At 40.1% G+C, this 17,575-nt stretch overlaps 1 protein-coding gene across 1 annotated transcript; it reads right to left on the reverse strand.

Annotated features, from left to right (window-relative positions):
- Nucleotides 1-4,704: 4,704 nt before the first annotated feature.
- Nucleotides 4,705-5,527, reverse strand: TAS2R16 (taste 2 receptor member 16). Its single transcript, XM_042927350.1, is given in 2 exon segments — nucleotides 4,705-5,190; nucleotides 5,192-5,527. Coding segments are annotated over 2 exon segments (822 nt in total).
- Between the last annotated feature and the right edge of the window lie 12,048 nt (nucleotides 5,528-17,575).

The following is a 17,575-nucleotide window of genomic DNA, read 5'->3' on the forward strand; positions in this document are numbered from 1 at the left end:
TCTGGGGATCTAGTGCGTAGCATTGTGATTATATTTCATAATACTGTATTATGTACTTGAGAGTCATTAAGTAACTAGATCTTAAATGTCTACCACAAAAAAGAAATGGTGATTATGTGACATGATTGAGCTTTTTAGCTAACACTGTGGTGGCAATCATATTACAATATCTAAGTGTATAAAATAAACATGTTGTGGGTTGTCTGAGTGGCTCAGTCTGTTAATTGCTCGACTCTTGATTTTGGCTCAGGTCATGATCTTACGGTTCGTGAGTATTGATCCCCAAGTCCAACTCTGCCCCTCGATTGGCCCTGCCCCACATCAGGCTCTGTGCTGACAGTGAGGAGCCTGCTTGGGATTCTTGCTCTCTCCCTGTCTCTTTCTCTGTCCCTCCCCACTCACACGTGCTCTCTCTCTCAAAATAAATAAACAACAAGGCATAAAAAAACATGTTGTACACTTTAAACTTAAATAATATATGTCAATTATATCTCAATTTTTTAAAAAAGAGGTGAAATAAAGAGATATGTGATAATGGGACAGAGCTTACACTCAGTGCCAAGTAAGAGATAAAGACAGTAGGTGTAACAAAGGGGAACAAGCGTGAAGGGGCAAGAGTTAGTGATCGGGTTTGGCACTTGTGTATGAGCTTGGCTGGCACCAGGGCTCGAAGGGGAATAAAACTTAGGCCATGGTCATAAAGAGGAGCACAGGAAAAGGTGAATGGCATCAGTGAACGTGAGGATGTAGAGCTATGCATGGATATTCAGGAAACAGATGCTTCTGGTGCAAACACTTGGGTTTAGGCTGGAGATTACTGGGAGTTCAGGCTGGGCCAGTGGTTCAGAGGCAGATCTTGTTGAGGCTTACATCAGCTCAGAAACAGGCAAAATGGTGCAACTCAAGTTTTTGAACTCATGTAACTTGAACGGTAGGAGTGGGGGTTGGGACTTAGAAAATATCATTCAATGAATAAATTCTGTGGTGTGTCTAATTAGGAACAGACTCCATGCCAGGCATTACCAGAAATTCACCACAGTTGCTACTCTTCTCTGTATCATAAGACATTCATTAAACTCATGGGGCATTGTGTGAAGGGTGGAGAATCTACTTTCTAGTTGCTAAAGATTTGGTGTGTATACAGGTGCTGGGATGCCACATTCACGTAGCTCCTCCTAAATTCACTGTCACCACCCATGGGCTTCTAAACATTTGCTCCTAAAATCCAGGACTTCTTTATCTTCTTTTTTTTTTTTTTTTTTTTTTTTTATCTTCTGCTCCCTGATTGTTATGAGTTATCAGGCAACACACTCTATGCATGTATGTAAATTAATGTTAATAACGAGTATTACAGGATAAACTACTTACAAGCTGGACAACACGGGTACATAGCACTTTGGCAGATAGAATTTCATATCTAGCTAACTTCAACTCTCAAAAGAATTTTCTTTGTCCTTGGTCCAAACACTGCTGCTGTTCTTTATAAAGTATTTCCCTTGTGGGGCGTCTGGTGGCTCAGTTGATTGAATGTCTGACTCTGGCTCAAGTCATGATCTCACAGCTCATGAGTTCGAGCCTCACATCAGGCTCTGTGCTGACAGCTCAGATCCTGGAACCTGCCTAAGATTCTGTCTCCATCTCTCTCTGCCCCTCCCCCACTCCTGATCTGTCTCTCTCTCTCAAAAATAAACATTAAAAAAATAAAGTATTTCCTTTTTAAATGTTAATCATCTTTTTCCAAATTTAAACTCTTTGCTTCTTTAAAATTTATCCCTTGGGGATACAGGAGTACTGACGCATAGGGGCACTTGTACCCCAATGTTTATAGCAGCACTCTCAACAACAGCCAAATTATGGAAAGAGCCTAAATGTCCATCAACTGATGAATGGATAAAGAAATTGTGGTTTATATACACAATGGAGTACTACGTGGCAATGAGAAAGAATGAAATATGGCCCTTTGTAGCAACGTGGATGGAACTGGAGAGTGTTATGCTAAGTGAAATAAGCCATACAGAGAAAGACAGATACCATATGGTTTCACTCTTATGTGGATCCTGAGAAACTTAACAGAAACCCATGGGGGAGGGGAAGGAAAAAAAAAAAAAGAGGTTAGAGTGGGAGAGAGCCAAAGCATAAGAGACTGTTAAAAACTGAGAACAAACTGAGGGTTGATGGGGGGTGGGGGGGGGTGGGTGATGGGTATTGAGGGGGGCACCTTTTGCGATGAGCACTGGGTGTTGTATGGAAACCAGTTTGACAATAAACTTCATATATTGGGAAAAAAAATAAAATAAAATTTATCCCTTGGTTTCCTTTTCTTTTCCCTTGATTCTTAGGTCTGGTATTAACCAACAATGCAAATTTAGGTAATTCACTTGACCTTCTCAGGTCTGTTTTCCATCTGGGTTGGATTGGATGATCTTGACCTATCTTTATAGTTCAAAATGAGAAAATGTATGTGAAAACTCTTTGTGAATTGTTAGGTGCCATGAATATAAGGGATGGTTATTATTTCAGTTTCCACTGTATTTTTTTTATTTCTGTACCCCTTCAACTACCTCTAACACCCCACCTTTTGTATATCCAGAATAAGTTCTCCATTGCACTTTATACAAAAGAAGACCGAGTATGACAAATATTTAACAGATTCTGGAAGAGCATCTATGTATGTGATAGTCAAGGGGAGGGTTCCCCCGCCCCGTTCTTTATTTATACATATATGGAGGTTACAGTTTTGTTATTTTCAGCTTTCTGAGATTTTACAACATGTAAGATGTGGATACTATAATTGACCCATAGCAGTAACTCAAATTTTACTGTCTCTTGTCCCACCTATTCCGTTCAGATCCCAAACCCTTGCAACCTATCTCCCCACCAGCTTCCTAAGCATTCCTGGGGGTCTCTGATTAGGTAACACAATGTTGATATCTACTCCTTATTTTCCTTTCTTCTTCTCAGCCCCACTTCATCGGGTTATGACTGTGTTCCCCAGATATTACCGCATCCACCATGTTCCATCCACCTTCTACTATAGTTGAAGCATTGGAGCTTGGGAAATGCCAAGGCTGCATGGGTGGTGCCATGAAGTGGGAAAATATAGTTCACCGACCTTTCTATGCAACAGCAGCAGTGGTGCTGAGGTCTGACGCATGGCACAGAGTCTTTGGTGAGAGTGGTCTCTCAGACTATGCTTCTGTTTCACATCCTCAGTTTCAAATGTGAATTTAAGGGATGGCTTTACTTGGAGACAAGTTGGAATGACAGACCCGAGACCAGATGGGAATTTCCATTCCCTTCCAGGGACTAAGTCTTTCTTTCACAGTCTAGCTTGAGATAACTGTGTCCTTTTCCCGATAGGTTGGCTTTTTCTCAGTAGGTGCTTCAGTCTTCTAGTGAGAGAGCCAGAATTTCAGTTCATCACACATGCTTGATTCATATAAAAGGTGAAACCTCAGGCACCAGGATGCCTTAAGAGATGAAGCTGTCTTTAGGAAAAATACCTTGATAAGTGCCTGGAGCAGAGGGAAGCTGAGACCCAAAGGCCTGAGAGTTGGGTGTTGCCAAGACACTTTGTTGCTGGTGGGCCAGGGTGAAGAGGGGAGAAATGATGAACAAGATGTCATGGGAAGAGAGTGGGGCTAGTTTTTGCAAAGGAAAGAGTATGAGAGAGTTCTGTGGGATTGAGAAGGCTGAAAAGGGCTTCCAAAGCACAGGAAAGTCCTACAGGTGATTTTTAATTGAGTACTATGCAACTCTTATATTCTTACCCATTTGAGGAGGACTTTGGACTATGACCGAGCACATATAGAAGAGAATAGAAAATTTAAGCCAATGTAATTCAGATTTTACAAAGTAAGAGGAGTTTCCCAGCTGACCCCTGGGTTATATATCGAAAACCAGCTAAGCCTCAATCTAGGAATCTTCCTAGAAAGTTCTGTCCAATTCGTAGTACAATAGAGAGGCAAGAATCCAACCAATGGAAACTATCTACAATTGACCCAGTTAGGTTGCCAATATTTGGAGAGGTTCTAGGATGAACCCAGACTGGGTCAGTAGTCTGCTATTCTGGGAAGAGTATAGTTTCTTGGTGAATGAAAATAAAAGAGGAGTTCATTTTTGACTTGAGTTTTAGAGAAATTAAGGGACAGTATTTGGTAGAGAACCAAATAAGAAAATTTATGTCATTGGATAAAGGTTTAGAAGCAGTAGCAGCAGCAGCAGAGAGAGAGAGAGAGAGAGAGAGAGAGAGATGGCAAGACCTTTTCTTGACTAAGTTTAGGAAAGTGGATTGAGGGGTTAGCATGGGGAATATTCAGGGTGTGGGCAATAAATTCTTGAGGGGAAGGGATTCATATTAATGCATAAAGTAATTGGCAGTCATGAAAAGGATAAAATAAAAATGCATGAGAAAGTTGGGACCAACATGGTGATTGTGGAAAGCAAATGAAGGAGTGTCATGGAATAGAGAAAGAATTGATTAGAGATAGATGGCTGTGGGATGAAGGAGAATGAGGCTTGCACATATGGTGTATTCCTATTACATGGGGGATTGTCAAGAATAATGCTGGTTATTGGTATTAGTTGTGTCAATGCATACTCCCATTTACCCAGGGGTCTTGTTGTACCCTGTGCCTCAGTCAGTCTCTAGGCTCCAGCACCTTATCTTGAAAACCTTTTCAATTAAGGGATGCTCGGCATTAGTTAAGCGGCGTGAATAGAGACTATAGCACAGATGATAGCTCCCCAAGCCCCGAACCAAGACCTCTTATCCAATGAGATACTCATAATAGAGATGAGTAGGGTTAGCAAGTAAGAGGTGAAGAGGATGAGGAAGATGGTGAGAGACCTCAGGGCAGTGGTGTGAGCTTTCATGCAGTGACCAGTGCTGTGGTGTTGCATCTGCTCCATGTGTTGGAACAGTGAGGCCATGAGCAGGATGGTGGAGGCCAGGAACAGGAGGAAAGGAATAACCAATGCAACCATTAGATGAGATATGGTAAACAAATGGAATGTCTTAAGTCCCTTAACCATAGTGCTGTTTGTAGAGAAACGCCCCACGGCGATTAAGCGAACATTGACACAATTCCTAATAGTTGAAAAGATGATTGACACACAAAAAACCAACAAAGAACCCAGCAACAGCCAAGGAACAAACCTCAACATTCTCCACCTCAGCTAGAAGAGGTGGACTGGTAAAGGAAGAGACTTTGACACAGTAGAAGACAGCAAGCAAGCTGGTTAACCAGAAAGTAAGAGTATTAGTAAATTCTCAGGTGATTGATAAGTACCAAAATACATAGTTAGGGTTAAAATAGGAGCAAAAATTGTACAGGACAGATGCCCACTGTAGACAGAAGCAGCAAATACCCAGGCATATGAGACTCAAGTCCACCGATGCCAGCCTTTTGGCCTGCACCCACTCTCTGCCCAGCACTGCAAACATTAAGCTCCTCTGCATAATTGCTCTCAAGGATTTGAGCACATAGATGGTTATGAAGAAGATAGTGAGCCGGAGGGGCATCATTCTTCCACTCCAGAGTATCTTCTTGGACACGGACTCAAAATCTCTGCAATAATTTCCAGGTAGGGAATAGGCTCCAAGTCCCGCTATTGTCTCATGCAAGAAAATACCGCCCCCTGGATGTAAATTTTTCCCAGCTCGTCTTTCACTTTGCTCTTTTCCTATCTGCAAGATCTGCTTATGCTTTGCTTGCTGGTTCTTTAGCAGGCCCGGATGCAAAGAAATCTGTTTGAATGTTGTTTCCTGCTCCTGAGGTTCCTTGATTATTCCCATAAAAGACACACTTATTTCACAGTCATGCTGTTTATATCTTTATCTGTCTAAGGCATCTTTAACTTATTTTCCCATCTTCTTTAAATGATATCCTCACTTCTTGGGGTGCCTGAGTGGCTCAGTCAGTTAAGCGTCCGGCTTCAGCTCAGGTCATGGTCTTACGGTTCATGGGTTTGAGCCCCATCTCGGGCTCTGTGCTGACAGTTTGGAGCCTGGAGCCTGCTTCGGATTCCGTGTCTCCTTCTCTCTCTGCCCCTTCCCCACTCTCTCTCAAAAATAAACAAACAGTAAAAAAAATATTTTTTAAATGATATCCTCACTTCTTTAACCTAAAATTTAAACCACAGGGAAGATAAAGCCTTCACCGTCCATTCATGTCCTGGATAATATTTCTATTCTGCTGAAGGCCATAATAAGGAAAACTTCAGAAATCCTCTCTCCTTGGCTTCCACAGTAGGCTGGAGTGGATGCTATAACCAAAGTGTGAGTGCAAATTAAAAATAACAAAGAAAAGTCCTTACTCTCAGTTTCTACCTGCAATATTGCTAGAATTCCAGACCTTCAAGTCCCCTCATCCAATGCATGCCACTTTCATAACTGCCCATTGAGTTCCTGCACTGCACTCCCTACAGTGGAAGGGTGGCATCCTTAGCTGTTGTTCTGCCAATTTCAATGCCTTGAGCCAATGCTTTATATATCTTTGAGAATTGTTCATGTTCCATTGACATCATTGTTTTTTGCCTTCCTACATGGCCAGCTCTTTTTGTCACTGCTGACATTGCTCAAGATGAAGAAAGAAGGCCCTCTCACCACTAGTAAAACAATTTTTAAAAATTAGGCCTGTTGAGCAGAGAAGCCAAGAAGCTTTGCTTTCTCTGTTTGGGAGGCTGGAACAATGGAATCACTGATGGTGGTGACTTCAAATGTCTCTGACTGGTATAATCTAGTCCTGTAAACTATCAGCCCTCTGCACGGTACCCATGAATTATTTCTGGAAGTGTCCCCTGTGGGCTCACAAGCAAGACTGACTGCAGCAGATGCTGGATGGTCTGATTTGTCAGGCACCTGCTGAGGATACTGCACCTGCCAGCTGCTTCCCTTTCTAGCAGTGTACCATGGTGTTTGCTGTACTCTTCCCCATCACATACTGTGATGCTCAAAGCTCCATTGCTACAGGTCCTGAGCCCAAGCTGAGCAGCCAGTGGTCTGTGGTGAAGCATACCTGTGTTCACATTCACCTGTTACAGGGGACGTGGAAGCTTAACCCCTTGCCCTTCCACGCTTTGCATTCTCACTAGAGGCAAACTTGATTCGCAGTTTCTCAAACAGCTCTCATGGCACCTCCATGAAGCAATCTCTTTTTATAACTTGATTCTAGAACCACAGTTCAGTGTACCCAATGCTGCTAGTGTGGAAGTGAACCCATGGTGTGTGTGGCACCTTGGAACATGAAGATGGAATTGAAAGACTCCGAGACAAAAAGATCCCTATAAGCAGGAACCTGTGAACTGGTAGACTTTAAGCACTGTTTTGGACAAGGGACAAGCTACTCATTACTTCCAAATATCTAGGAACTAATTCATAGCTATATAGGCCAACTAGAGGATGAATTCAGGAAATGAGTTCAGGAAAACTGTACCAGATAGATACCAAACATTTAATTACTGGCTTCAAAAATGAGAAGCAAATTCTAATAATTGCTGGTTGGCGATAAAGACAAAGTGAAAGTCATGGACCTTATGTGTGATAAGCACCAAGTCTTATGGACTTTTAATCATCCACAGAGGAGAAAACAGAAGCAACCCAACATGAAGCTTAGAATTCTTAAACATAACAATAAACCACTGAACTCATGATACAAAGGTAAAAAAATAGTTAAAAAATTATACTAGAAAAAAGAATATTAGAAAGCATGTGCTTTACATTCTCAATAAAATGCAAGAATCAGCAAATTAAAAAAGTGAGATGACAAAACAGTAGCTTGCGATTACCAGGTGAATGGGTTAAGATGTGTCCATACAGAAGTAGGGAGAAAGAAGAGAATGAGAAGTGATGGTAAGTGAAATATGCAATAGCATTAAGATCTGCCTTTTTCCAGGATGCACTAAACATGTTGCCTCCAATAGGCACTGCCTCACTCAGAGAACCTCAGAATGCTCGTGATGCTCCAGACCTCCTTCTGAGGGGTTCTTAAGCGCAATACTCACCACTATAGCCCTCGTGACAATACCAGCCGCTGTAGTTGGACCAGGAATGAGCACCTGTCCAAACCAGCCACTGATAGGCTGGCCTGCAGCCCCAGCGATGATCTGGCACAACTCTACTCCACAGAGGCACTCTCTTTGTGATAACAACCAGTCAAACAACCCAGATTCTCTGAATGTGACACGTAAAGAGTCCCTATAAACTGGTGGCTAATGTTCTGTGGGGTTAGGAGTTCAAAGGTTGTCTTTTATTACGTGTGTGTGTATGACTCCTGTAGAGCAATCTCTGAGGTCCCTTGATTTAGCAACTAGAACACTACAGCCTCTAGTTGGTGCTTAGAAAATATCTGTTGAGTGAATGCAGAACACAAGAAGAGCAGACTAGAGAACCACATATTCTACTGTAAGTGTAAGGGCCAGTGGCCTAACATTGTAGAGAATATACACTATGGTTATATTCCTATGCCATTCAAATAACTGAAATTGGCAAGGTTGATAAAATATAAGTGTGCCTAAATTGGCAACTATTTTTCAGGGAAAAATTGTGGCTTGAACAAATGCACTGAAACTGAATGAGACAAATGGTGACTTATAATCACATGTGATATTGTGGAGAGAGATTTCCATGATCCACATGACTGTGGATATGTACTGTCAATCACTGTTTGAACCAATGGGACTGGCAAAATGAACCCAAGTTAATACAATGTAATTTCAGCAATACTATGGTCACGTGCCCATCACATGGTAGTTTATTTACAATTTTGTAGATAAAATAAGGGTCCACAAATTGTCATATTTGAATCCCTGAAACCTCTGACTATGTTACCTTATATGGCAAAAGGACATTGCAAATAATCTCAATCTTGAGATGATAAGATGATCCTGGAAAACTGGAATAGACCCAGTGTAATCACAAAGGTCCTTGTAAGAGGAAGGCAGGAGAGTGAGAGTCAGAGGAGGTGATGTGATGATGGAAGCAGAGATCAGAGTCACAATCTAAGGAATCCAGGCAGCTTCTAGAAGCAGGAAAAGACAAGGAACAGATTCTCCCCTAGAGTTCCCAGAAGGAGCACAGCTATGTGGACACCTTGATTTAGACCCACAAGACTCACTTCAGACTCTGACCTCTGGAACTTTAAGATAATAAATTTGTGCTGTTCTAAACTACTACATTTATAGTAATTTGTTACAGCAGCAATAGGAAGCTAATACAGAGGCAACTCTAAGAAACAGATAGCCAAACTCTATGTTAGTTGAATTATATTTATAGGTGCTTATATTTAGTAAGTAATAAAATAATGGGTTTATATACAGGCAAAATCTCAATAGAATAGACTAAGATTTCTGTGACAAATCAGGATAAATATAGGTAGACCACTTAGAAGCTACTTACTACATACTTGAGTTTCACCCCAGAGACCTAGAGTCTCCACAGGTACACATGGACTCATTTCTAGAGCTTTAGAGACCATAACTGACATCTTTGGGAAAATGTCTTCAAGTTCTTTGTGCATTTTTGAACCAGGTTATTTGATTATTTGCTATTGAATTTTAGGAGTTCCTTATACCTCCTGGGAATAAACCCTTTATTATATATCTGATTTACAAATATTTTATCCCATTCCATAGGTTGCCTTTTTATTTTTTGTTGGTTGTTTCCTTTGCTGTACAGAAACTTTCTAGTTTGATATAGTTGCACTTGTCTATTTTTGCTTATGTTCCCTGTGTTTTTGGTGTCACATTGAAGAAATCACTGCAAAGTGCAATGTCAAGGAACGTTTCCCCTATGTTTTCTTCTAGGAGTTTTACTGTTTATAGTCTCACATTTAAGTCTTTAATGCATTTTGTGTTGATTTTGTGTATAGTATAAGGGTCCAGTTTCTTTCTTTTGCATTTGTGTATCCAGGCTTCTTAGCACCTTTTGTTGAAGAGATTTTCTTTTCCCCATTCCTTGTCAATGATCATTTGGTTGTGTACACGATAGGTTTTTTTCTGTTCTATCCCATTCTGCTAGTGTATATATTTGTCTGTATGCCAGTACCATACTGTTTTAATTACTGCAACTTTGTAATATATTTGGAAATCTAATATATTTGGAAATCCGAACATGTGATGTCTCTAGCTTGTTTGTCCATTTTCAATCTTCCTTTGGCTACTATGATTCTTCTGTGGTCCCCTAAGAACTTTAGAATTGTTTTTCTGTTTCTACAGAAAAAACAAGTTCATTCCTAAGTATATTATCCTTTTTGATGCTATTGTAGGTGGGGTTGTTTTCTTAATTCCCCTTTTAGATGGTTCATTATTAGTGTATATAAATGCAACCAATTTTATATATCAATTTTGTATCCTGCAAAATGGCCAACACATATGTGGAAAGATAGTCAATGTCATTAATTATCAGGAAAATGCAAATCAGAAGTGCAATAAAGAAAATGTGGAAGATAAATTACTTACTCTTTGTGCTGAGGTTAAAAGCATCACAATAAAGCAGAAAAAAAACTGCAATAAATGTCACCTCATATCTGCTAGGATGACTATTATTTAAAATTTTTTTTTAATGTTTAATAATTTTGAGAGAAAGAGAGAGCACAGGGAAGAGGCAGAGAGAGAGGGAGAGAGATAATCCCAAGCAGGCTCTACACTGTCAGCACAGAGCCCGACATGGAGCTCGACCTCACAAACCGTGAGGTCATGACCTGAGTCGTAATCAAGAGTTGGATGCTTAACCAACTAAGCCACTCAGTTGCCCCTAGGATGACTACTATTAAAAAACAAAAAGATAAGCATTGGAGCAGCCACAGAGAAATTGGAATACTGTTGGTGGGAATGTAACTGTTGGTGGGCATAACAACTATGAAAAAATAGTATGGAGATTCCTCAAAAACTTAACAATAGAACTACCATATAATTCAGCAATCTCACTTCTGGGTATATATATCCAAAAAGTTGAAGTCAGGATCTCAAAGAGATATCGCACTCCCATGTTCATTGTAACACTATTCATAATAGCCCAGAAGTGGAAACAACCAAAATGTTCATCAACAGATGAATGGGTAAAGAAAATATGGTATATATGTACAATGGAATATTATTCAGCCTTAAAAATGTAGGAAATCTTACTATTTGTGACAACATGGATGAACCTGACAGATATCCAACATGAAATAAGCTAGTCATAATGAGATCAATAATGAATGATTCCACTTATATGACATATGTAAAATAGTCAAATTCATAGAATCAGAGAATATAATAGTGCTTCCCAGAGGTTGGGTAGTGAGGAAATGGGTTATTGTTATTCAATAGGAATAATGTTTAAGTCATGCTCAATGAATAAATGCTAGAGATCTGCTATACAACATGGATTGTATAGTTAACAATATGATATTATCCATTTGAAATTTGTCAAGAGAGTAAATCTCATGTTAAGTGTTCTTACCACAAAATAAAGCAAAAAACAAACAAACAAAAAAAGCAAAGGGACACAAGGAAACTCTGGGAAGTGTTGCATATGGTACTACCTTGACTGTAGTGATGGTTATCATGAGTGTTTGTACACGTCTAAACTCATCAAATTGTACACACTAAATATATGTAGTTTTTGTACAGTTTTCAACCCCCCATGTAATTGAAGGTCTGCATATAACTGGGGCACCTGGGTGGCGCAGTCAATTGAGCATCTGACTCTTGATTTTGGCTCAGGTCATGATCCCAGGGTTGTGGGATTGAGTCCTGTGTCAGACTCCGGGCTGAGCATGCAGCCTGCTTGAGATTCTCTCTCTTTCTCTTTCGCTTTCACTCTCTCTCCCTCTGCCCACCCCCCTCACACACACACACACACACACACTCTCTCTCCTCCTAATAAAAAAAAAATTCTGCATATAACTTTTGACTCCCAGAAACTTAACTACTAATAGCCTGCTATTGACCAGATGCTTCACTGATAAAATAAACAGTCATTTAACACATATTCTGTATGTTATCTGTATCATAAACTATATTCTTATAATAAAGTAAGCTAGAGAAAAAAGGTTATTAAGAAAACCATAAGGAAGAGAAAATACATTTATCATACTGTACTATAAGAAATCTGCATGTAAGTGGACCCATGTAGTTTAAACCTGTGTTCTAGGGTCAACTGTGTATCAATTATACCTCAGTAAAGCTGTAAAAAAAAAAAAATCAATAACTGAGACCTAAGTTCCATCCCTAATACTCTAATTTAATTTTCTGGGGTATACGCTGGGTATCAGGATTTTACAAAATCACTCCCACCAAATTCTAAATGGCAGCTCAGTTTTAGATCCACGACTTTAGAGCCACCTCTGTGGGGAAGATACTTGCATGTGTAGTGACAATAACAAAACTTCCATGTGTAGTTTTACTTTGAACATCTGTAAGGCGAAGTGACCTCTTCATTTCATAAGCTTTTAGTAGCTGAAAAATGATGGGAGTGTCCAATTCTTCAGGAAATAATTCTCATTCATCCACAGTATGAAGATAGTCTTCTTTATATATTTTTATCCCTCAGTGCTTTCACCCAATATAAATTTTGCTGAATCTTTCTTAGTTTCCAAATTTGTGAATGTGCTTATGGTTCTACTATCATCCCAAATTCTGGTATATTGATTATTCTAGTAAAAGCCACAATTTTTCTGCAGCTACAAATGAAATGTTTAATGCTATATATAGCATCATATTTTCAAAGCATTCATGAACTCCAGGTGCATTTTAATTATCTAATAACATTAGAGCCTGTATATTGCACATGTAGGGCTGTGACTTCTAAACAAAGCCTTCTCTAAAGATCCTGTGAAGATTTATACTCTATATACCTCTTTTAAAGTTTCCTTGTGTTATAGAAGTTCAGAGATAATCCATCTTTGGAGGTGACTTAAGCCTATACTTGTTCCTATATATAGTAGGGGAAGCTTCTTTTCCGTCTGTGACAATCTTATTTTTCTTAGTATTTATTTGTTCTGTGGAGGAAGATTGTATCCACCCTTAAAGGCTGTGGGAAAAATGATTTCATCTTCACCCCAAAATGAACAGCATGCTTTGTTTACCTGCCTTCTCCTTTATAACTCCCTTCCCTGAAAAACAGAACTCCTTCCCCAACAGGCTAGTCATAGAGTTTGGTGCCTTCTTTTTTCTTTTCTTTTCTTTTTTAAGTTTAATTATTTATTTTAAGAGAGGCAGAGAGAGTATGAGCCAGGTAGGGGCAGAAAGAGAGGGAGAATATCCAGCAGGTTTCATGCAGTCAGTGCAGAGCCCAATGCTGGGCTCGAACTCCAGAAACTATATCATGACCTGAACCAAATCAAGAGTTGGACACTTAACCGACTAAGCCACCCAGGTGCTCTGGAGTTTTTTTGCTTTTGACCCTTGTTAAAGCAATCCCAGATATGTCAAAAAACAGTGGTCTTAGATGTTTCCCAGTTAGCCATACACATTCTTTCTTGGGTCACCAGCATTCAATAACAATCAGAATTGATCTTTTTCATTTGAAAATGGTCAGCAGTTTAAATGAATATTTAATAGTAACTAATGTGGTCCATGAAGAAGGTTAGGGAGCTTTCTCTCTCCTATTTCTAATTCTGCCACCAACCTTTGTGGCCTGAAGCAAGTAATGTTTTTCTTTGTTTTTTATCTCATTCTTTAGATAAGAATCATAGCATTAATTTGTTTAGTCTCTAATTTATTGAATGTACACATTACTGAAACCCTGGGAGCATGTACCCAGTCAGTTGGCAAATTGCAAATTATAGACAGTACAAGAACTGTAATTTAATACTAAAATGATGCCACTCAAAGGCCTTAGGCAAAATTCTAACCAAAAGGAGTTAAAGCCCACCACCATCATCATCAACAACTGTGTTTCAGGTGACATATGTACCTCCATTAGGCACTCTCTCCATTTCATCATTCCAATCAGGCACTATCCAATGATGCCTTAGAACCTTTGAACACTCAAGGTATAGGGCTCTGATGATCTGTGGTACTGTGGATGAGAATAATTTCCCCCTTCTCCTGTTATATTCAATTAGAAAGCTACCAAAGCCAAATATTCCAGAGCCTCAGTGATGTTTAATTTATTTGTCTCTCTCTCTCTCTCTCTCTCTCTCCCTAGGACATAGTATAAATCCATGATGCTGGAAGGGGTTAGGACAGAATGATAAACACTACCCTCAGAGACAGTCCTCTCTTGCAATAATGTCTAAAGCCATGGATCCCATAAATTAACAGCATCATTATCACCTGAAAAATACTTAGAAATGTAAATTCTTGGGCCCTATTCTGACCTATTGAGTCAGAAATACTGGGAGTGGGACCTAACAATCCAAATTTTAACAAGGCTTTTAGGTGATTTGGATGCCTGATAAAGTTTGACAATTATTGATATGAATACATCATACCTGGTTCCTTCTAGCCTTGGGATGTCTCGGGACCTCGTATACATAGGCTTCCCTGTGGCCACTCCTCAGGGTGTTCTAGTTATAAATAAATTTATCTTGACTCCAAGAGAAGACACACTTTGGCCCAAGCTGAGATTCTGTCCACATATAAAATAAGTGAGGCTTTTCTCCTGTTTTTAATAAATGAGGTCCCACTACAAAAGTATCCTTGTTCTAATTCGGGGCAATATAATATTTTCAGAGGTCAAATACCTTAGAGAGAGGTTTGGGTATAAATCTTACTTAATGACACATGGTAAAAAAGAATAAGAGACAGACGAGCTACTGAAGAACTTTGAGAAGCCTTCTCTTGGTTTCCTTCTGTATCTTTCTCAACTACAAGGTCAATAACTCATCAGCCAGCCCTGGATGCAAACAATGGTGGCAACCTTCATGGAAGACTAGGATATCTCTGTGCTACCCAAAGGATTTGCATAGGAACAAAAGGAACAAGAAGGATGAAAATGCAAGAAGATGAAGGAAAGGAAAGGATTGAGAAATAAAGAGAAAGAGGACAAGAGTTCTCAAGCCTCCTGGTCTTTGTCTTAGCCCAGAATTTAGAGTTGTTCACAGCCTGCCTAAACCCTCTTTAAAGATTAATAATGGCATGTTTTTATATGATAAGAGGAATCTAGTAGAGAAGGTAGATTGATGAGAGAGGACGGGGGAGAAGAAGAGAGAGAGGCTGAGAACTTCTGGAATTTTGTTCAGAGGTAATGGGACCTAGCCAAGTGGAGGAATTGACCTTTGTTTTATGCAAGAATGTTTTTTCCCCAGTAGCAGGAATAAAAGAAGTATATACTTGGTGATAACATGTTGAAGTTCCTTTCTTATTGTGCCTATTTTTTTCAGTGAAGTAGGAAACAAAATATTGTAAGCTGAGAAGGAGGAAGGGATGGAATTGTCTGAATTTGAAGACAGAGGTGAGTTTGTGCAGTAGATATTTAGGAATCAGACACCTAGGGGTTGTGCCTTCAGAACTCTAGAGGGCAGCATTTACATAGACTAGTTAGCAAGGAGCTGTGGAGACAGTAGCCATGAAAATGTGCTGCTCAGATTTCTAGCTGCTGGTAACAACATGCTTGACTGATGGCCCCAGAGTCTGTCCTTCTAGTTACACAACCGCATTTGCCATGAAAGCCATGTTTCCCATGGGCTGTTCTCACTTAGTGACTGGGCATGGCAGGAGGAAAGGGAGACTGAGCATGGCTGGAGGAAAGGGAGGAATAATGCAGATCCATTTCTGTGAGATGGGGACTCCTTCACTGTGTGACTTTGGTTCAAGGACACTTTTCAGTCTGGCCAGAACTTCCTTTAAACTGCACTGCAGTCTAAGAATCTTCCTACCTCATCATCTTTCCTCACTCCCCTTCTCTCTAGAGGTCAAATTTCATCTCAGTCTGGATTCTACCTCTGTCATGTTCAGAGTCATCCTCTTTGTTTCACAGAAATTTATCCAGTTAGTCTTTTGCACATAAGATGCTATTGTGGTGTCTGCTTTTTGGAAGTCTGAACTCGCATAAGTGGTCCCAGGAGTGGTCTGAGGAGCAGGTGATATGATGGGATTTGGAGACTCACTCATTCTTATCCCAGCAGGCAGAGAGGACCTCAATATGAATATTATTTGGGGACACACATAGCCCCTGGCACAATGTAGTGCCCTGATTGCTAAAGGTTCACCAGTGGTGACCTGGGAAAACATCTCAGTGGAATGAACTGACCTTAGAGTTGTGATAATTAAGTCATTTGAAAGATAGGGAGAGAAAATACCTACAAGTAGTTCGCTGGTTTCTGCTAAGTTGTACCGACTCCCTGGAAAGGGATAAGAAGAAACTGAGATTCATGGACAAGCAGTTAAAGGTTAAGTATGAAAGCCAGAGGCACCTTTGGTAACTTATCATGAGGCTCTTACCTCTCATAGTGGAAGAGTTAACAGGAGACAAAACTGAACAGTGAAATGAAGATTTGACAATGTTGCAGAGATCCAGAACTATTTAAATGTTCAGCCAAGACAGGTCTTCCAGGGTAAAGTCAAGGCCCTGGTTGGGAAAACCTGGGATACTTAGATACAGGATGAAGGATATCTGAATGTCTGCCCCTTAGGATTTTGGCTAGACAGATATCACTAAACACTCAACACTTTCAGAAGTACCCCTCCATTCCCTGTAAGAGCGAGTATATCTCCCATGCTAGAAGGTGCTGTAGAGGCCCCTTTCTACCAGGCAACAAATGCAGCCCTCAGGAACTACTCTATCTCGTCTCCTGGGTGGCAGACTGCTAACAAAGGTTGTCTCAGAAGGACCTTGATGGGGATGTGGTGAGCCTGATAAAAGAGGAAAGAAATCAAACATGAAAGAACTGTAAGAAATTGGCTAGATGGATTAATAGCAGATGAGAGTCACATCAGGAAAAGGCAAATCAAAACCACAATGAGGTATCACCCCACACCTGTTAGAATGGCTATTGTAAAAAGGATAAGAGGGGTACCTGGGTGGCTCAGTTGGTTAAGCATCCAACTTCGGCTCAGATCATGATCTCGCAGTCTGTGGGTTCAAGCCCTGAATTGGGCTCTGTGCTGATAGCTGAGAGCCTGAAGCTTGCTTCAGATTTTGTGTCATCCTCTCTCTCTGCCCCTCCCCCTCTTGCACTCTGTCTTTCTCTGTCTCTCTCTCTCTCTCAAGAATAAATAAACATAAAAAAAAAGATAAGAGAGAACAAGTGTTGGTGAGGATGTAGGGAAAAGGGAATCCTCGTGCCCTGTTGGTGGGAATGTAAACTGGTGCAGCCACTATGGAAAACAGTATGGAGGTTCCTCAAGAAATTAAAAACAGAACTACCATAGAATCTAGCAATCCCACTTCTAGGTATATTTCCAAAGGAAATGAAACCACTATCTTAAAGAGGTATCTGCACCCCTATGTTTATTGCAGCATTATTCACTTATTCACATTAGCCAGGACATAGAAACAATCTGAGTGTCTCCTGATGGGTAAATGGATAAAGAAGATGTGATGTATATACGGATGAAGACCTTGAGCACATTATGAAAAGTAAAATAAGTAAAATAAGTCACACAGAAAAGGACAAATACTATGTTTTCACTTACATATGGAATT

Source organism: Panthera leo, chromosome A2, assembly GCF_018350215.1.
Source record: "Panthera leo isolate Ple1 chromosome A2, P.leo_Ple1_pat1.1, whole genome shotgun sequence".
NCBI classification, from domain to species: domain Eukaryota; kingdom Metazoa; phylum Chordata; class Mammalia; order Carnivora; family Felidae; genus Panthera; species Panthera leo.